Here is an 18,198-nt window from a genome sequence, read left to right as displayed (position 1 = left end):
GCCGCACAAGTTTTTGCTACAATTATTACGTCACCCTTTGTGGTCATAATCCTTCATTTATTTTTCTTTCGGAGCTACTGTGATGGTCCCCTAGTTACCGTGGCCATGGAAACTCAGCCCGCAGTCCTGGCTTGGACGGTTCGCGGGCTCCCCCTGGAGGCCACCTTCCGGGCCTGCAGCGGGACGACCGGGCAGGCCTTTGAGAGGGGAGAGAAGGGAGCCGGGAGTTGTAGGCCACAGGCGATGGCTGCCGCGGAGCGATGCATGTTGGGAGTTGTAGTTCTCGGGAGAGGAGGTTGGCGGCCGCAGACCCAGCTCCGGTCTCACCCGGATGGCGGCTGTGAGGCGCGGCTGTTGGCTGTGGGGCTCGCTCCTCGGGCTGCTCGGGCTGGTCTCGGCCGCGGCCGCCGCCTGGGACCTGACTTCGCTGCGATGCAACTTCGGCGCCTTCTGTGAATGTGACTTCCGGCCCGACTTCCAGGGTGAGCAGCCGCGGGCGCCCGGACAGGAGCGGCCGGCGGACCGGGGAGCCCTCGGACCCCGGGGGTGCGCCGGGGCCGGACCTGGAGAGTAGAACCGAGGGTGTGACCCCCAGACTTCCGGATGGCCAGGGCCGGAAGTGGGCCCGGCGTTGAGGGACCCTGAGAGCCTGGGGCACGGGACTTGGGGCGAGGGTTTGGGGATGCCTGTTTGGGGTCCAGGCAGAGCCCTGCCAGGATGGAGAGAGGCCTTTGACAGCAGGGCCTTGGGGGGAAGTTTAGACCTCCGCACTGGACTGGCCATCAAGGAAGAAGCCTGCCTTGGAGATGGGCGGGAGTCTTGGGCAGATCCTCTTGACAGCTCGCGCCCACTTAGGGCTGAGCGCAATCCAGAGGGCCATCTGGTGGGGGCGCTGCTGAGCTGAGTCAGGCCTGAGGGTGACTCCTGAGGCCGAGACCCCAAGGGCCGCACTCCTTTCCGCAGACAGCCTGTAAAAACGTCCCAGAACGCGGATCCCCAGACCAGGTTCCAGACATGACTTCCCTCCTGGACCTCTTCCGTGGCGGGTGTGTCCTCAGCTCTGACACTGTCCTTCTTGTGGCCCTAGGTCTGGAGTGTGACCTGGCGCAGCACCTGGTGGGCCAGCATTTAGCCAGGGCGCTGGTGGTGAAGGCACTGAAGGCCTTCGTGCAGGATCCAGCCCCCACCAAGCCACTGGTCCTCTCTCTGCATGGCTGGACTGGCACCGGCAAGTCCTATGTCAGCTCCCTGCTGGCACACTACCTCTTCCGGGGTGGTCTCCGCAGCCCCCATGTGCACCACTTTTCCCCGGTCATCCACTTCCCCCACCCCGGCCACCTGGAGCGCTACAAGGTAGGCTGGTTTTGTCCTGGACCACCATCCACCTGCACTGTGGAGTGCTGGACCCTAGGGAAGGAGTGAATCCTGAGCCCAGAGAGGGGAATCACTTGCTCCAGGCCACACAGCCAGTTGAAGCCTCACCCTTCAGGACCCACCCTGAACAAAGCTTGGGGTGGTACCACCCGGCAGGGAGTTCTTGATTTAATTCCTGGGGGCCAGTAATGGCACCTACCTGCCAGGGTTGTTGTGAGGGATGTGGGATTATAGAATTGCAGGTGTTATTTATTGAGCATTTACCTTTGCCAGACAGTCTGCATTATCTTCTCTGTGTAAAGCCCTTAGCCCCAATTTGAGGCTCAGAGTAAGCACTCAGGAAATCCAATTAGCCTTACTACTGTTGTTGTTGATTGCAAGGTACTTTCCAGGCTAATCTGTTTCAGTTGTCAACTCTGTTGGGAATGTTCAGGGAGCAGGAAGGAGCCATCCCCTTTTTTAGAAAGCAGTAGGTGTCGGGGAAGGAGCCCTGAAAAGGCAGGTGAGAGGCCTGGGTCTGAGTCCCTGTTTTCTTGCTGACTTGCTGTGTGAGCTTGGACAAGTCTCTGCCCCTCTGTGGGCCACAGTTTCACCATCAGTCCCATTAAGGGATTGGTACTCTCTGGGAGACCATATCTTCCTGGGAAGGAGATTAATTCTTGCTCTGGGAAGAAATCTGGGATTGGGGGAGCATCTCCAGTCCCCCTCATACCCTTGCCTTTCTCCCACAGAAGGACCTGAAGAGCTGGGTCCAGGGAAACCTCACTGCCTGCAGCCGCTCTCTCTTCCTCTTCGATGAGATGGACGAGCTGGCCCCAGGCCTGATAGAGGTCCTGAGACCTTTCCTGGGCCCCTCCTGGGTTGTCTATGGGACCAACTATCGCAAAGCCATCTTCATCTTCATCAGGTGGGGCCAGCTTTGCAGCGGGCAGGGTGCAGGGACACTCATCAGAGGTCTCAGCTCTCCAGTCTTGGCCTGTGGTCCCATAGCAGAATACTGTTCCCCCCGGGCCCACTGGGCTTTCCCAAAGTCCCCCACACCCTCACTGGTGACACTGTCATTCAAGGTGGTTGACTTCCCTTTGACATTCTCAAAGCCCATTCTGGGCTCAGTCTCTCTCTCTTAAATAAATAAATAACTAAATTATTTATTTAGTTATTTATTTTTGGCTGCGTTGAGTCTTTGTTGCTGCGCACGGGCTTTCTCTATTTGTGGCGAGCAGGGCCTACTCTTTGTTGCGGTGTGCGGGCCTCTCATTGCAGTGGCTTCTCTTGTTGTGGAGCATGGACTCTAGGCGCGGGGTCAGTAGTTGCAGCTCGTGGGCTCTAGAGCGCAGGCTCAGTAATTGCGGCTCATGGGCCTAGTTGCTCCGCGGCATGTGGGATCTTCCCGGACCAGGGCTCAAACCCGTGTCCCCTGCATTGGCAGGCAGGTTCTTAACCACTGCCCAGTGTTCCCTGGGCTCAGTCTCTTAATCCTTATTTCTTTGCGGAACCCTGCTGGGTTAAGAGTTTTCCCTCTTTTGTGGCCAAGAGGACACAGGCCTGGGAAAAACAGGACTAGAGTTTCAGTCCCACCTCTAGGCGTCCTAGCTTTGTTTCCTCAGGCAAAACGCTTCAACTCTCTGAGCTCCCACCTCCTCTTCTGAACAACAGGGTCAATCTTAATGCCCCACTGTCCTCCTAGAGGCTGGGTGAGGGAAAGTCGGTAAGGGACCTGAAAGTGTTCTATAAACTGTAAAGTGCATGACACATATAGCCGAACTTCCAGGGGTCATGGTTAAGGGCACAAGCTCCGGAGAGGGGAAGTGGTTCCCGGGGTGTTTTGAGTGGGCTTGGCTCCTGCCAGCACTGAGCTGGGCCCCCAGGCTCAGGTCACGTTAGGTGGCACGTGGGAAGCAAGGGCCACATCCTGTCCTCACTGTCTGCGTCCCCCGTGGTTTTTAGCAACACTGGCGGTGAGCAGATCAACCAGGTGGTGCTGGAGGCATGGCGCAGCCGCAGGGAGCGCGAGGAGATTCGCCTGCAGGAGCTGGAGCCGGTTATCTCCCAGGCCGTGCTGGACAACCCGAACCGTGAGTTCGGCCAAGGACCCCACCCCAGGGTGGTTTCCAGGCTGAGGTCTCACGCCCAGATCACATGGAGGGATGGGCTGGGCTCCCTGGGGTGGGCCAGGCTCTCCCAGGTCTGATGCTCTGCCCCCTGACCCGGTACTTCCCAGCCCAGGCTTTGGCGCTCTGGGCTGGCAGACAGCCTCCCCGAGCCCAGCACCTGGAAGGTGGCTGGGAGGATTAAGACCAGCCCCGTTCCTGCACTTCCTTCCTTTGGGGGTGGACAGGGCCCAGCTGATCCCCGTGAAGCACTGCCTCTTCCCATCGCTCCTTCCTGCAGATGGCTTCTGGCGCTCGGGCATCATGGAAGAGCATCTCCTGGACGCCCTGGTGCCCTTCCTACCTCTCCAGAGGCACCATGTGCAGCACTGTGTGCTCAACGAGCTTGCCCAGGTAGGCCTGGAGCCAAGGGATGAGGTCGTCCAGGCTGTGCTGGACAGCACCACCTTCTTCCCTGAGGACGAGCAGCTCTTTTCCTCCAATGGCTGCAAGACTGTGGCTTCCCGAATCTCCTTCTTCCTCTGACTCTCCAGGCAGCATCCTTATCTTCCTCTACCTGGCCAGGCTGTGAAGGAATAGCCCTGGGGCCTCTGCCACAGGGTCCCTTGTCCTGTGCCTCCTGGGACCCAGAGCACAATAGGAAGATGAGGAGGGCTGTTGGCTAGGCCATGAAACAGAAGGCCAGGGCAGGCCCTGGCCTCTTCACTGGTCTGAGGGCATCTTGGCCTTTACTTCCTTCCTCAGGGAAACCGCTGGTCACCCCAGAACTTCAATGAGCCTTGACCTCACCCTCCAGCCTGAGCCTTCTTAAAATGTGAATTTTAACTCAGGGACGGTGGCTCGTGGCTGCTCCCTCCTTCTTTGGTCTCGGCCCTGGCTCAGGCACCACACCCCTACCCTCCACCCCACACCCTATGTCCCGGTATCGTAAAGCCAGGCTGAGACTTCTGTCTCTGGAAACAGAGGGACTCAAGTTGCCACTTGGGCTGGGCTTTTCAAGTTTTTAATTTTGTAAAAGAAGAGAACAAATACAATAAATTTAGCCATGGGACCAGAGGGATGTTGGCTGAGGTTCTGATTGCTCTGGAGGAGACTGCTTTGCTGAGCGGCCCCTTCAGAGAGCAGCCTAACTGCCGGGGCTGGGGTTCTGTCTCAGGCCCTGGGTGGTCTGCGTGTTGCTGGGACTTTGGATCAGTCTCCAGCTCCAGTCCTGGGTGGCACCAGCCTTTCTGGGTCTCCAGCTCTGGCCATGGGCACCCTTGGCCTTTCTGAGCCTCTGCCTTGAGCCCTGGGTGGCCTCAGTCCCGCTGGGCCTCCGGCTCCGAGTGGCCTCGGTCTTGCTGGGCCTCCGGCTCTGGACCTGGGCGGGCTTGGTCCTGCTGGGCCTCTGGCTCAGGGCGGCCTCGGTCCTGCTGGGCCTCTGGCTCTGGACCTGGTCGGCCTCGGTCCTGCTGGGCCTCTGGCTCTGGACCCGGATGGCCTCAGTCCTGCTGGGCCTCTGGCTCTGGACCTGGTCGGCCTCGGTCCTGCTGGGCCTCTGGCTCTGGACCCGGATGGCCTCAGTCCTGCTGGGCCTCTGGCTCTGGACCCGGATGGCCTCGGTCCTGCTGGGCCTCTGGCTCTGGACCTGGTCGGCCTCGGTCCTGCTGGGCCTCTGGCTCTGGACCTGGATGGCCTCGGGCTCGCTGGGCCTCTGGCTGTGGCCTGGAGTGGACTTGGTTTTTCTGGGGCTGTGGCTCAGGCTTAGGTCTTCCCTCTTGTCCCCCAAGTCTGAGGATTGTGTCCTTAGCAGTGAAGAGTCAGAGAACGTCACAACAGTGGTCGAAGTGCTCCTGTATTCCTGGCAGACAGTGGACATCTCCGTCTCTGAGGTGGACGTGGTCCTGACTGGAAAGGATATGTCAAGAGAAGCTGTCAGGCCGCCTTCCCCAGACAGTGCCAGGAAAGGGAGACTTCTAGGCCTCACCCTTGCCTATGTCCCAGAGGACTTGCATGGCCAAGGGGAAGGCCTGCCAGCTCACGGCAGCCCAGCCCTCCTGGCACCCTGAGCCCTGCAGGTGGGTCAGGGCCGTAAGATAAGGGGGAGATACGAAGGACCCCACTCGCCCAGCGCTGGCCTCCACTCTGCTGCCTGCCTCTTGCCCTCTGCGTTCCAGCCACAGCCAACAGCCTGCAGGGCCCTGGCCCCCTGCCTGCAGCAGTTCCCCCCGCTCCACCCTGCGCACACTTGGCTACCGCTCTTCCCCTGGGTCCTGGAAGCCCTTCCTGACCCCCCAAAGGGAGCTAAATGCACCCAGAGCCCTCAGGACTCCCCTCCATAGTATGGCTACACTGTCCTGGTATCTGTTTACCTGTGTGCCTTCTTCCCTCCAGGACCAAGAGCTCCCTGGGGCAACGACTGTGCCATTCATGCCTGTAACCAGTGTCCAGCACAGGCCTGGCCCTAGGACGCTCAACGCATTTGCTGAATGGCAGGAAGGCGGCTGGCCGCTGCTACTCCCGTCCCTCCCCGGGACCCAGAGCAGCATTCTTGCGTTTTTTACTTTTGTCCCCTCCACGCTGGCACCTTTCAGAATTGAGGGTAAAAGCCCCCTGGACGTGCACAGGCTTCGTGGGCTTATTTCAGGGAGAGGCCAAGGGGGTAGAGAGAAGAGAGACAGGCCTGAGCGGGGAATGAGGGTGGAGCAGGCAGCAACTGTGAAGCGCCTCGCGGTGAGAGCCGGCCTCGCGGGCTGTGTGCTGGGCATCGCTGAGGGCTCCCTGTGCCCCCCGCAAAGCTGGGATGACTCCTCCCACTCCACACTCACACAGCTGTGACAGCAGAGCCCAAATTCACACTCAGGCCTGGGAGTCCCTGACCCCTGACCTTTGCCCTCCCTGCTGCGTCGGCTCACTCAGGTCTGGCAGGAGCAGGGGGACTTACAGCCCAAGATGGAGCCTGAAGAGGTCTGGCTGATGTAGCTGTCGGTCAGGGACCTCTCCTTGCTGGGACCCGGCACCAGCTTCTCCTAGGGCAAGAGACAGGCTGCATGATCACTGGCTGCACGGTCACAGTGGCCGCAGCTCTGTAAGTCCAGCCGCTTAGAGCTCCTCGAGGGTCGCAGGTTAGGGCTGGATGGGGACATGGAGAGGTTGACTGGACAGGAGGGGGCGTGGCCAGGTTAGACAGGTGTGGCCACGTGAGAAAAGCAGTGTCAAGAGGCTCTTGGGCCTCATCTCTCTATCTGCAAAATGCAAATTAGTTCAATTGTGGGATAGGCTTCTGTGAACTGTGAAGTGCTGTGTCCGGGGAATGGCTAGTGAGAAACTGAGGACCTTCTCCGTGTTTCATCTCCCTGCGCATCTGGGAGGGAACTCGCCTGCCACTGCCATTTCCCGGACCAGGAAACACCTAAGCAGCTGCCCTGGGCACTCGGCTAAGAGGCAGAGAAGCAGGGCTGGAATCCAAGTCAGGGGGACTCTGCGGCCAGGCTCTTGGCCCGGCTCTCGGCTGCTGGTCGCACTTGCAGGCCGCGGGAAATGTGCGGGAGTGAGATGCGATGCGGGAGCGGGCAGGGCTGCGGAGCACTCAGCAGGGACCCCACGATGACTTCAGGGCGTACACAGACCCAAGTTCTGTATTTTTGTATCCTAATGTGAGCTAGGAAAACGTAGAGCTTGCCTTTCCCATTTCTGGCAAGGGATGCTGGCACTCCGTTTACTTCGATGGTTAAAGTCTACCTTGAACACAATTTACTTGCTGTCCATCAGCAGTCGAGTGGATAAATAAACGGCAGGATATTCGCAGGATGGCACTGTCTCCAGCAATGAGAAGGAGCAGTCAACTTGGATGCATCTCACAGACTTGGACGCTCGGTGAAAGGAGCCAGAGCAAAGGGGCATGCGCCACATTTGTCCTCTGTTGTGAAGGACAGGCACGCTCGTCTGTGGTGTTAGGAATCAGGACAGCCTTGTGGGGTGTGCTGGGCTGAGGGAGGGGCCTGGAAGGGGGCACGAGGGGCTTCTGGGGAACTGGGAATGTGTTCTTTCTTGATCTGGAGAATGGTGCCATGGGGGTATTCAGTTTGTGAAAATCCATCAAACAGTTCGCTTATGAGTCATGTACTTTTCTATATGTTCCATTCAGTGAAAAGATTTTAGAAATGAATTTAAGAATTAAGAAAATTCTGGTACAAGTGGCCAGTCCACACAGCGGAATTTATGAAGGTGAATGTGGACAAAGTGTGGGAAGCCTCTCTCCGTGAGGGGCCCACATTCTCACGCACCCTCCTTCAGGTGTACCCCTTACTGGTACCTTCTCTGTCTCACAGCGAGATGTCCCCAGCCCAAGTCACACATCTGAGTGGTGGCAGAGCCAGGCCCAGAAGCCAGCCTCTAGCCAGCGTGCATCCCTCAGCCCTGACTTGGGGTACATTCCACCTTGGACCTCAAGGACCTCCGGCTCCGGCATACAGCCCACTTACCTCCTTCTCCCCAGGGGACTTGGCCTCTTCTTCTGGGCCTTCTGGCTTTGCCTGCAGGGACTGGCGAGTGGCCTCTAGCTCTTTGGAGGTCTCGAACAAAGGCTGCTCCAGCTTCCATGAAAGCTGCAGGGCCCGGGCCCTCTGGCGCTCTAGTTCCCGCTCCTTGAGCTGCCTGACAAGCCGTGACCCCAGAGTGCTGGGTTGGCCTCCCTGACTCACCCCATCATCCCCAGGACTGGACAGTGGCCTGAGAAGGCGATTAGGGCCAGAGGTGCCTTGAGCCCCAACCGTCCCCCGACTCTGGGCCCGCGGGCCCTCCTGGAGAAACTTACCCCACGATATCCTGAGGGGTGCCGGCCTGCAGGCTGTGCTCCACCACCCGCTCCAGCTGCAGCCTGGCCAGGTGGGCCACCTGGCTGTTAAGCACCTCCTCCACTGACATGCCGGGGAAGAGGGTGGTCATCAGTGGCAGCAGCTGCCAGGAAAGAGGGTGACCAGAGTCAGGTGTGGGCCAGGACAGGGGGCAGATGGTGTGGTGCTGCCCTGGCAGAGGAAGGGTTTACAGATTGTTGTTTTTTAAAGGGCTGGACCTTTCTGCCCCAGAACTATTAGGACATCTTGAGAAAGGAACTATTCGGTGAGGGAGTGCTGATGGTGAGTCTGACCAGTGGTTCTGCAGCCAGCCAGATAACAGTGTGACCTCCAAGCTCCATGACCTGGGCCAAGGGAACTGACTTCTCTGAGCCTTACCCTCTTCCCTCTATGAATTGTGGGGTGATGATAATGTTACCTGTCTCATAGGTACTGAAGAGGGTTAAATGGGGTGATGTAAGCTGAACTGGTTAGAACAGTGCCTGGCACATCGTAAATGCTCCAGCATTAGCAGCTGTTATTACTGCTAGGAAACCAGGTTTCTTTTAGGGACAGGGAGTATCTTTAGGTGGCCAGAGGTACTGACTCTGGAGTCCACCCTCCTGGCCCAGCAGGCACACACCTTCGGTTGTTTGGGGTCAAGGAGCAGGACAGTGGCAACATCCTGGCGGGCCCCAAAAATGTTCTGCATGAGCTGCCGGCTCCTGGCGCGGTACAGGTAGTACTGGGGCTTCTGGGGATTGTGCTGGATGGCCATTGAGAAGCGGTTCTCTGCCTTCTGGAACTGCCTGCAGGACACAGCAGGCCACAGGGTGCTCTGAGCTGGGCCACCTGGAGGATACGGAGGCTTCTGGACCCCAGTGGGGAGTTTGGGGAAAATCAGGCTGGTCTCTGCTCCCTGCCACCACGCCCCTCTTGATGGACCCAACACTTAAATGTTAGTGTAAAATCCCAACATAAGTGGACATTTTTATGATCCTGGAGTAGGAAAGGCCTTTCTGAGATGTCATAAACCCAGCAGCTAAAAATGAAAAAATTAATTTGACTATGGTTAAATCCCATTATTGAGTAGCAAAAACACCACAAAAGAAAGCAGTAAATAGTGAAGAATATTTTGCCATAGAAGGCAGATGATAAGCTAATTTTCCAGCCTACAAAGAACACTTATAACCAAAAAAAAATTTTTTAATGAACAATTTAAGAGCAAATGGGCGAATGATTTGGGCAGGCCATAATGGCCAATAAACGCACGAAAGATGCTGTCCTGCAATCACAATTTAAACATGCAAAGTCAGTCCGCTGCGAGAGAGCCTTTTTTTGCCTACCCGATTAGCAAAGTTGAAAAACAGTCTTAATACCCTGGGCTAGGGAGGTTTGGGGAAACCAAGACTTTCCTTTACTGGGGGAAGTTTATATTGGTTCATTATTTTTGGAGAACAATTGGGTATTATCTTTTAAAATGTTAATTTTTTACACTTTTTAACCCAACAATTTAACTTCCGGCAATCTAACTACAGAATTACTAGTATGAACGCATGAAAACATATGTCTTGGGTCTCATTACTGCATTATTTATAATAAAAAACTGAAAACAGCCCAAATACTCATCAGCATACTACTGTCTAAAGAAATTAATTGTGGTACCTACACAGAATGTAATACTTTGCAAGCAATAAAAGAAAATGAGGTCGTCCTATATGTAATTGCCATGCGGAGTAAAAAAGCAAGTCAAAAATCAGCTTAGTGGACTTCCCTGGTGGCGCAGTGGTTAAGAATCCGCCTGCTAAGGCAGGGGGCACGGGTTCGAGCCCTGGTCTGGGAAGATCCCACATGCTGCAGAGCAACTAAGCCCGCGCACCTAGACCCTGTGCTCCACAACAAGAGAAGCCACCGCAATGAGAAGCCAGCGCACCGCAACAAAGAGTAGCCCCACTCGCCGCAACTAGAGAAAGCCCACGTGCAGCAACAAAGACCCAACACAGCCAAAAATAAATAAATGAATAAATAAGCTTATTTAAAAAAATCAGCTTAGCATGATCTCACTTTTGTAAAATGATAACAGTTGTTAACATATGCATAGAAATCAATCTGGAGGACTCTTTACCAAACTTACAGGGGAAGGGGAGGCGTTGGGAGGTAGATATTAGAAGGAACTTTCATGTTCTAAGTTATATGTTACTGAATACTTAAGTTTTTTTAATAAAAAGCGCAATTACCATAACAATATTCGCAGAAAAAAATGAAGGAGTTTTAGAGAAAACTTGAAAAATAAAATAGATATTTAGGAGACAACTGGGAGAGCAGAGCATCTCGACCCCAGGATCCCAGCCGACCGGCTTCACTCCAGACTCTTCGGCCCCGCCCGCGGCCCGGTCCGCCCCGCCCACAGCCCCGCCCCACCCACAGTCAGCGCGCACCTGCTCCTCTGCTCGCAGAAGCCCAACTTCTCCTGCAGCAGGCCCATGCGCAGGTGGGCGCCCTCGTCCTTCGGACTCAGCGCCAGCGCCTGCTGGTAGTCCGCCTCAGCGAAGGTCAGGTTGCCCAGTTGGAAGAAGCAATCTGGAGACCGGGGGCCGGGGACGGGGGCTGAGTGAGCCCCGCAAACCCAGGGCCCAGGAGCCCCAGCCCAGCTGGCTCCACCCCCAGGGGGCGGGGCCTGCAACAGGTGGTGGATGACACCAGCGGGCGGTCGCGGGCACCTGCAGAGGTTTTCCGTGCCTCCGGCCACCTTCTTCCAGCTGCCTGATGCCGAGCATTTTGAAGGGCTGTAGCCAGATTGTCTAAGGCAACGTTTCCCAAAGTGTGTCCGTGGGACCCTGAGACTCCGCTTTCCCTCCTTCCCTCCTCCCTCCCTCAGGGCCCTCAAGCGCCCAGCCCAGGCCTTGGAGGGGCAAGGGGCTCACACTGGGCTGCCCGGCCCCCACTCACCACCGCGGTTGATGTAGAGGCCTTTCTCCCGCTGCTCGCCCTTGAGCGCCTTGCTGAGCAGCAGCACCCCCTCCTGGTAGGCGCCCTGCATGTAGCAGTGCACCGCGAAGTCGTTGTAGGCCAACAGCAGTTGGCGCTGCACCTGCTGCACCAGGTCCTGCTGGTGCTCGGTCATCATGTCCAACGCCTTCAGGAAGTCCTCCACGGCGGAGTCAAACTCCCGGAGCCGTCGGTACATGATGCCCCTACGAGGGAGGGACGTGAGGGCCAAAGTGCCCCACCGACCAGGGATGTCCCAGAGAGAGGCTGCGGCTCTGGGCCCTCTGACCTGGGGGGAGGGCCTCCCACCTCTTGCACTGAGTTTGGCCTGTGGGGCTCCTGGATTGCTACTTAGATAGCCAGCTAGTCACTGGTAATTTCACTTTTCTTTAAAAATAGCTTCCCTCTTTCTTTTTGGGAGCTGTGTGTGTGCCAGCCTCTATGCTAAGGCCTTTTTGTACACAGGACATTTTACCTCCACTGCTTAAATGATAAAATCCAGGCTCAAGGAAGTGAAATGGCCCAGAATGAGGTGGTGGGTCCTCGTGGGGTGGCCCAGATTCAAACCCAAGCCTCGTCCACTGAGCTGGGCTGAGCCTGCCAGTGTAAACTGCTCAGCAGGCCCGGGGGTCCAGGATTCCAGGCTCAACAGGCTGCTGCCTGCCCCTCCTCCAGAGGCGGTAGCAGAGACCACCTCCCATGATCCTGTGACCCCCGATGGGGAGTAGGGAAAGATTGTTAGAGGCTAGATGGGGAAACTGAGGCCTGGGGAGGGTCAAGGGCTCTCCTGAGATCACACAGCACATCTGAGGCAAGGCAGGGCCTGGGACCCAAGACCAGCATCTCCCCACTCAGTACCGGAAGAGGAAGAGGCTGGGGTCCAGAGGGTTGTTCTCGATGGCACGGTTGATACACTGCAGCGCATGTTGCAGCTTGCCCTGCACGGCCAGGATCCCGGCATCTTGGCGTGCCTCTTGGGCCTGGCCCACCATCACCTTGAGCAGCACCTTGGCCTGTGGGTGCTTGGGATCCAGTAGCAAGGCACTGTGTAGGTCTCGATGGCAGAGGCTGGGCTGCAGTTGGGGGGCCAGGGATGGCATTGGGGTGCAGGCCAAGCTGAACCCTGCCCTGTTCAGTGTGGGGAGGCAGACCTCCAGGCCTGTAGGGGCCTTTCTCTGGGCAGGCCAGCACCATGCCACCCATCTTCAGTGGCTCTGCATTGCTTTGTGGGAAAATCCCATCTGAGGCTCCACCCCTACTGGCCCCTTTCTAGATACGACCTCAGGTGAGCCAGGTCCACCTCAGTGGTTTCTGCTGTAGAATGGGGTTACAGATGCCTCTTCCTTGCAGGACTTCTGCAAGGCCCACTTGAGGAGGGGGGAGGGTGCGGTCTCCTGACTGTGACTGTCGTGTCCTCCCTATACTCCCCTGTACACCCTCCCCAACGCTCCTGACCTTTAAGCCCAAGACAACTCTAACGAAGAACAGATTCAGCCCTGGGCAAGAGCAGAAAACATCCCTAGGCAAATACCTTCCACTGGGTGAGCAGGTCTGTCAGTCAGTCAACAAACAGTTTTAGCAAGCACCCCATGTCCTATAGGGTAATTGGTTGGAGGGTGAGTGAGGCAGTGTAGACAACAGGTGTGAGTGGAAGTCGGGAGGGGGAAGATGGCCGAGGCTGGGGCAGGTCTTTGGAATAGATGGACTTAAGGGGAGCACCACTGTGACCTTGGGCAAGTTACCCAGACCATCTGGACCTGTTTCCTCATCTGTGAAAAGAGGGCAATGGGTTGTGTCTACCTCAAAGGGTTACTGCCAGCCTTAGAGATAAACATGAGTAAAGTGCTTAGAATGTGCTTAGGCATCGCAGGGAGCAGCTGAAATCCCAACCATCAGAAATAATTATCAATAATTACTAGTCTCGGGACTTCCCTGGTGGTGCAGTGGTTAAGAATCCGTCTCCCAATGCAGGGGACACGGGTTCGAGCCCTGGTCTAGGAAGATCCCACATACCGCGGAGCAACTAAGCCCATGCGCCACAACTCCTGAGCCTGAGCTCTAGAGCCCATGAGCCACAACTACTGAGCCCACATGCTACAACTACTGAAGCCCCGCGTGCCTAGAGCCCGTGCTCCACAACGAAAGAAGCCCACACATCGCAACAAAGAGTAGCCTCCGCTCGCCGCAACTAGAGAAAGCCCGTGCTCAGCAACGAAGACCCAATGCAGCCAAAAGTAAATAAATAAATGTATATAAATTAAAAAAAAGAGCAATAGCAGCATGTTTAAAAAAAATAATAATAATAATTACTAGTCTTCTACCTTTGAAGGAGACTCTCCCACTGAGTCACCTGTGGGACACAGAAGCCCAACCCCCAGCATAGGGAGGCTCATGGTTCCAACACCCCCAGGACACTCCGCCCAATCCGGCCCATCCCATTTACCCCCTCCTGAGGTTCCCCCCACCCCACCCCCAAGCACTCAGGCCAAGCTGGAACACCAGGCATTGTTCTGGATGCCTCCCTTTCCCTTATGTTCACCGCGCCCCCCGCTAGCAAGTCAGTTTCGGGTCCTGCTTCCAAAGGTCTGTGGAACTTGCCCCCTCCTTGCCACCCTCATGGCCATCCTCCTCGAGCCCCACTCCTATCCAGATGGATGGTACCCGGCTTCCGGCCTCCAGGCTTGCCCCTCCCCCCAGCCCACATGCCCCCTGGCAGCCAGAAGGCTCTTTCTAAGGCCCACTGCCCCAGCGAGCACCCTTTTGAGGCTCCTGCTGCCCCCCCAGGAAGAAGTCAGAGTCCCCTGGATTCACAAGACCCTGCCCATCGCTCTCTCATCCCTGCAGTCCCTCCTCCCTTGTGACCCCAAGTCTCATATCTAAGGGAAGCCTGGGTGCCCCTGATGGTGCTTCACACAATTGGGAAATCATCCTTTGTGTAATTATCCGCTTGGGGACGTCTCCCCTGGGCTGTGAGTTCCATGAGGGCAGGGATGGCAAAGGCCTCTCACCTTGTGGTTTCTGGGGGCTGGCGCAGGCCTGGCACAGAGACAGGGCTGAGTGAGGATGGAACAACTACCCGACTGGGCCAGTGCCGGTTGGGGCCTCTGCCTGGGGAGGACAGGGCCCCCACTACACTGGGGGAGGTGGCTTCGGGGCTGGCCGACAGCCTCCTGTCATCTCAGCATCCAGACAAGGAGGAGGTCCACCCCGCTGCCCTGTCCTCCCTGCTCTACCTTCTGGAAGAAGTTGTAGAGCCTGGCCCGGAGGATGTAGACATCGGCATTGGTGGTGCCATGCTTCACCTCCTTGGTGACGAATGAGAGGCATTCACGATGCCGTTTGAGGGCCAGGAGACAGGCCATGCTGAGGGCAGAGGGCAAAGGTGCTCTGTCTACTGGGTGAGAGGGGAAGGAAGGGGACGCCGGGGGGGCAAAGGCCAGCAAGGACAGCCAGGGCACTCACCATCGATAACGGAAGCAGAATTTCTCAGGCTGGAGCTCAGAGGCTTGAGAGAAGACGTTCAGGGCATCCGGAAAGGCGCGTTGCTGGAAAAGGCACTGGCCCTGAGGACACAGAGGGCAGTCACTTCTGCTTGTGACCCCAGCCTAGCAGCACCCACGAGTTGAGGGATGGCCAGCACTGAGGTGGAATGACAAGGGACAGGGACAGAGCCCTTTAGCTCTGGGAGAGACTTTAAGAGATAGAGACACAGATGGAGAGAGATCCAGAGCTAGGGAGACAGAAATATACAGTTGACGACAAGAGAGACAGCAATACACACAAAGGAACAAGGAAAAATAGAGAAAATCTGGGAGGTGGACCAGAACAGCAGATCTAACAGTAACAGGCTCCCACCTGGCCTAGGGCTCCAGGTGCCAAGCCCTGTATTAAGAACTCGAACTTAGGGAATTCCCTGGTGGTCCAGTGGTTAGGATTCGGCACTTTCACTGCCCAGGATGTGGGTCGGGGAACGAAGATCCCGCAAGCTGCCCAGGTGCAGCCAAAAAAAAAAAAAAAACCCCAAAAAACAAAAAACCTGAACTTATCTCACTGGGACTAGCTAACATTCCCCTTTTAGATGAAAGAACTGAGGCTCAGAGAGGTGAAGTGACCTTCCCAAAGTCACACAGCAAGAGCAGGACTGGACTCAGGACCCCAACATTCTGGTTTTAAGAATGTTTCTTTTTCAGAATTGAATAATTATTGACATTAAAAACAAAGGCATTCAATTTGTCAAAATGGAAAAAAAATCAGGACTTTGTTGGGATTTTATGGTTTAATATCGTCTTTATTTTGCATTGCAAATGGTGGGCACTCTTACCTTTTTAGTGCTTAGAGCCTGTGGACTGCAGGCCTGTGCTGCCCCATACAATAGCCACCTGCTTCCCGTGGCTATGTAATTTCAAATCAATTCAAATTAAATACAATTTCAAAATTAGTTCCTCAGTCACGCTCGCCACACTTCAAGGGCTCAACAGTTCCACGTGGCTAGTGGCTACCAGATGGGACAGTAATCATTGTCACTACTGCAGAAAGTTCTACTGGACAAAGCTGCAAAACCGTACCCAGCCCTGGTGGTAAACCAATACAGGAGGCGGGAGAGGTCATTAGTGGGGCAGCAGATGGGGACATAGACACAGGGACACGAAGGTCCCCAGGGAGTCAGGGCTGGTCTCAGGAACCAGGACAGCCCCCGTAGCTGGAGGGAGAGTCAGCAGGCCGGGGTGTGAGGTGGGGCCTTGTGTGGGCCTGGGGCAGCCCCAGGCACCTTCAGGTAAAGCACCAAGGTGAGCCGCTCCAGGTAGTCCGTGTTCTCCGGCTGGGAGGAGTAGGCCTTTCGAAGGTTCTGGGCGGCCGAGGAAAAGTCGCAGAGCTGGATGTAGGCCTCGGCTCTCAAGGCATAGAATTCTACCTGTGGGAGAGGGGACCCAGGCTGCCGTTCCCCTCCCCACAATCCGCCCTGAGGCTTGACACTCAGCTACAACAGGGACTTGGTGGCCCTGAGAGAAGGGGCCAGGCAGGTGGGACAGTGAGGGGTGAGCATGGGGCCAGCAACTGCCTGTGCCCACCCAGGCCGTCCCCCTCACCAGCTGGGAGTCCAGGTGGAGGCCGCGGGAGAAGAACAGCACCGCCACCTCCCAGTCTTCTTGCTCCAAGCACTGATAGCCTCGATGGTAGCTGCAGGGGCAGGGGGCACAGGCGGAGGGGCTGGCCCTGACTTGGGACCAGTCCAGAGCATACAGCTGGGGCTTCGGGAATGGGCTGGGAAGAGGGGGACTTGGGTAGGGAGACAAGAGGGGTAGACAGAGACCCAGGGAGAGGAGGCTGACATTCTTGGAGCTCATCCCACCCAGCAGCCTTTTATCTGCTGAGGTGGAAGAGCCCTGTTATACAGTTGAGCTCGCTGAAGCTCAGGGAGGGAGAGTAACCGGCCCAAGCCTGCACAGCATGTCAGTGGCTGTGCAGGGTAGGAACCTGGGACCCCATGGCAAGGTAATCACTCACTACTCCCTGACTTTGAGGGGCACCGTTAACCCCGCAGCCTTTGGTTTTATATCATCAAAGTTCCGGAACACCTGGCTGGTCCCAAAGACGCGCTGTAGGGTCCCCTTTGGCACTGGAATCACCCATGGCTTTGGGATGTGCTGTGAGGGAGCCTGGTCAAGCCCCAGAGCATTCTGGAACCAAGCGACAGCAAGCTGGAGCAGGCCTCCAGAGACAGTCCCCACTCTGCTTACACACTCTCCTCAGGTATTTTACAGGATGGAGAAGGGGTAGAAATGAGGCCTGGTAAGAAGCACAATCTGGGGTCTGGTGGCACTCCCACCCCTACTCCCCTAACCTCTCTCCAGTCCTGCCTCTGTCACCTATGGTCAAGGTCTCACGCTCACACTGGCCTCTGCTCTCCTCCTGGTCCCCCTCAGCTCCTACCTCCAGCTACTGACACCCAAAACTCTGCAGCTCAGGCCCTGCCCCAAGCCACAGGCCCTGGGGGTCCAGCAGCTTCTTGCATATCCTGTGGGACCCTCACACTCAGCATGCCAAACTGAGCACCTCACCTGACTTCTGCCCCAGGTTCTCCCACAGCGGTGAGTCCACCTTCCTCTGCCAACCACCCAAGCCAAAGATCTATGTCCCATCAGTCCTTAAGTCCTGTCTATCCCACTTCCTAAAGATCTCTTAGATCCCTCCTCTTCTCTCATCCTCTCATCTTGGCCAATGCCATCTCTGCTATATGCCAGCTCCGGCCACCCCTCTGACCTCCCCACCAGCCACAGATCCTAAGACCTCTGTTCTCTGCACAAGCAGCCAGGGACTTTATTGAATCGCACAAATGATCTTGCCTCTCCCGTACTTAAAACCTTTCCTGTGAACCCAGACGTGGTCTCTTCTCCCCCGACCCTCTGCCTTTGCCTTAGCCTTCTCCCGCACCTCTCTGGACTCTGTCATGAGGCCCCTTCCAGGAGGACCTCCGGGCCTGGGCGGGCTCCCTCGCGGCCCTCACTTGCCTCCCGGCACCCACCCCTGACGTTGCTAGGCATCATCTCCAGGACGCCCACAGGCTCCGCCCCTCTAGCCACGCCCCCGGAATCCAAGGACTCCACTCGCTGGAATCCAATTTCAAACAGAGCCGGAAGGAGGTTAGCAAGTTTTTATCAGCTAGGGAGGCCGAGGTGTACAGCGGGGAAAAGACTTGCCGGGTTTCCAAAGCGAGGCAGGGCCACAGCGGGGGCCAAAATACGGCTCCCTCCTCCCAATCCGGAGGTCAAGCAAGGGCTCCGCGAGCCCCACGACAAACCCCTCGGACACGGTGACGCGGCCACGGGCAACTCGCGGGGGCGCCCCGCCCCGCCACTTCCGCCCCTCCACTTCCGCCCCTCAGAAACATGGCGGCCGCATGGCCCGCCCCC

At 56.8% G+C, this 18,198-nt stretch overlaps 2 protein-coding genes across 8 annotated transcripts; one reads left to right on the top strand and one right to left on the bottom strand.

Annotated features, from left to right (window-relative positions):
- The first annotated feature begins 290 nt into the window (after nucleotides 1-290).
- Nucleotides 291-7,274, top strand: TOR2A (torsin family 2 member A). Of its 3 annotated transcripts, XM_059925683.1 has the most exons (6): nucleotides 291-482; nucleotides 1,088-1,353; nucleotides 2,106-2,281; nucleotides 3,322-3,449; nucleotides 3,766-3,878; nucleotides 5,859-7,274. In XM_059925683.1, exons 1-6 carry the CDS (start codon nucleotides 332-334, stop codon nucleotides 6,300-6,302), a joined length of 1,278 nt encoding a protein of 425 aa, XP_059781666.1. In that variant the 5' UTR covers nucleotides 291-331; the 3' UTR covers nucleotides 6,303-7,274. The 3 variants fall into 3 exon arrangements, with proteins under 3 accessions (XP_059781666.1, XP_059781667.1, XP_059781668.1); XM_059925684.1 differs by lacking the exon at nucleotides 5,859-7,274 and having other exon boundaries at nucleotides 3,766-4,541; XM_059925685.1 differs by lacking the exons at nucleotides 3,322-3,449; nucleotides 5,859-7,274 and having other exon boundaries at nucleotides 3,766-3,901.
- On the bottom strand, nucleotides 4,473-17,018 carry TTC16 (tetratricopeptide repeat domain 16). Of its 5 annotated transcripts, XM_059925681.1 has the most exons (13): nucleotides 16,793-17,018; nucleotides 16,375-16,465; nucleotides 16,056-16,199; nucleotides 14,750-14,850; nucleotides 14,521-14,650; nucleotides 12,146-12,360; nucleotides 11,249-11,493; nucleotides 10,738-10,879; nucleotides 8,943-9,108; nucleotides 8,281-8,423; nucleotides 7,949-8,120; nucleotides 6,409-6,493; nucleotides 4,473-5,372 (listed from the first exon to the last, which is right to left on the bottom strand). In XM_059925681.1, exons 5-13 carry the CDS (start codon nucleotides 14,647-14,649, stop codon nucleotides 4,612-4,614), a joined length of 2,058 nt encoding a protein of 685 aa, XP_059781664.1. In that variant the 5' UTR covers nucleotide 14,650; nucleotides 14,750-14,850; nucleotides 16,056-16,199; nucleotides 16,375-16,465; nucleotides 16,793-17,018; the 3' UTR covers nucleotides 4,473-4,611. The 5 variants fall into 5 exon arrangements, with proteins under 5 accessions (XP_059781664.1, XP_059781660.1, XP_059781662.1 ...); XM_059925677.1 differs by having other exon boundaries at nucleotides 16,375-16,882; XM_059925679.1 differs by lacking the exons at nucleotides 12,146-12,360; nucleotides 14,521-14,650 and having other exon boundaries at nucleotides 16,375-16,882.
- Between the last annotated feature and the right edge of the window lie 1,180 nt (nucleotides 17,019-18,198).

This window comes from Balaenoptera ricei, chromosome 6, assembly GCF_028023285.1.
Source record: "Balaenoptera ricei isolate mBalRic1 chromosome 6, mBalRic1.hap2, whole genome shotgun sequence".
In the NCBI taxonomy this organism is placed as follows: Eukaryota; Metazoa; Chordata; class Mammalia; order Artiodactyla; family Balaenopteridae; genus Balaenoptera; species Balaenoptera ricei.
The sequence above is the reverse complement of the archived record's forward strand: the minus strand, read 5'-3'. Positions and strand labels throughout refer to the sequence as shown.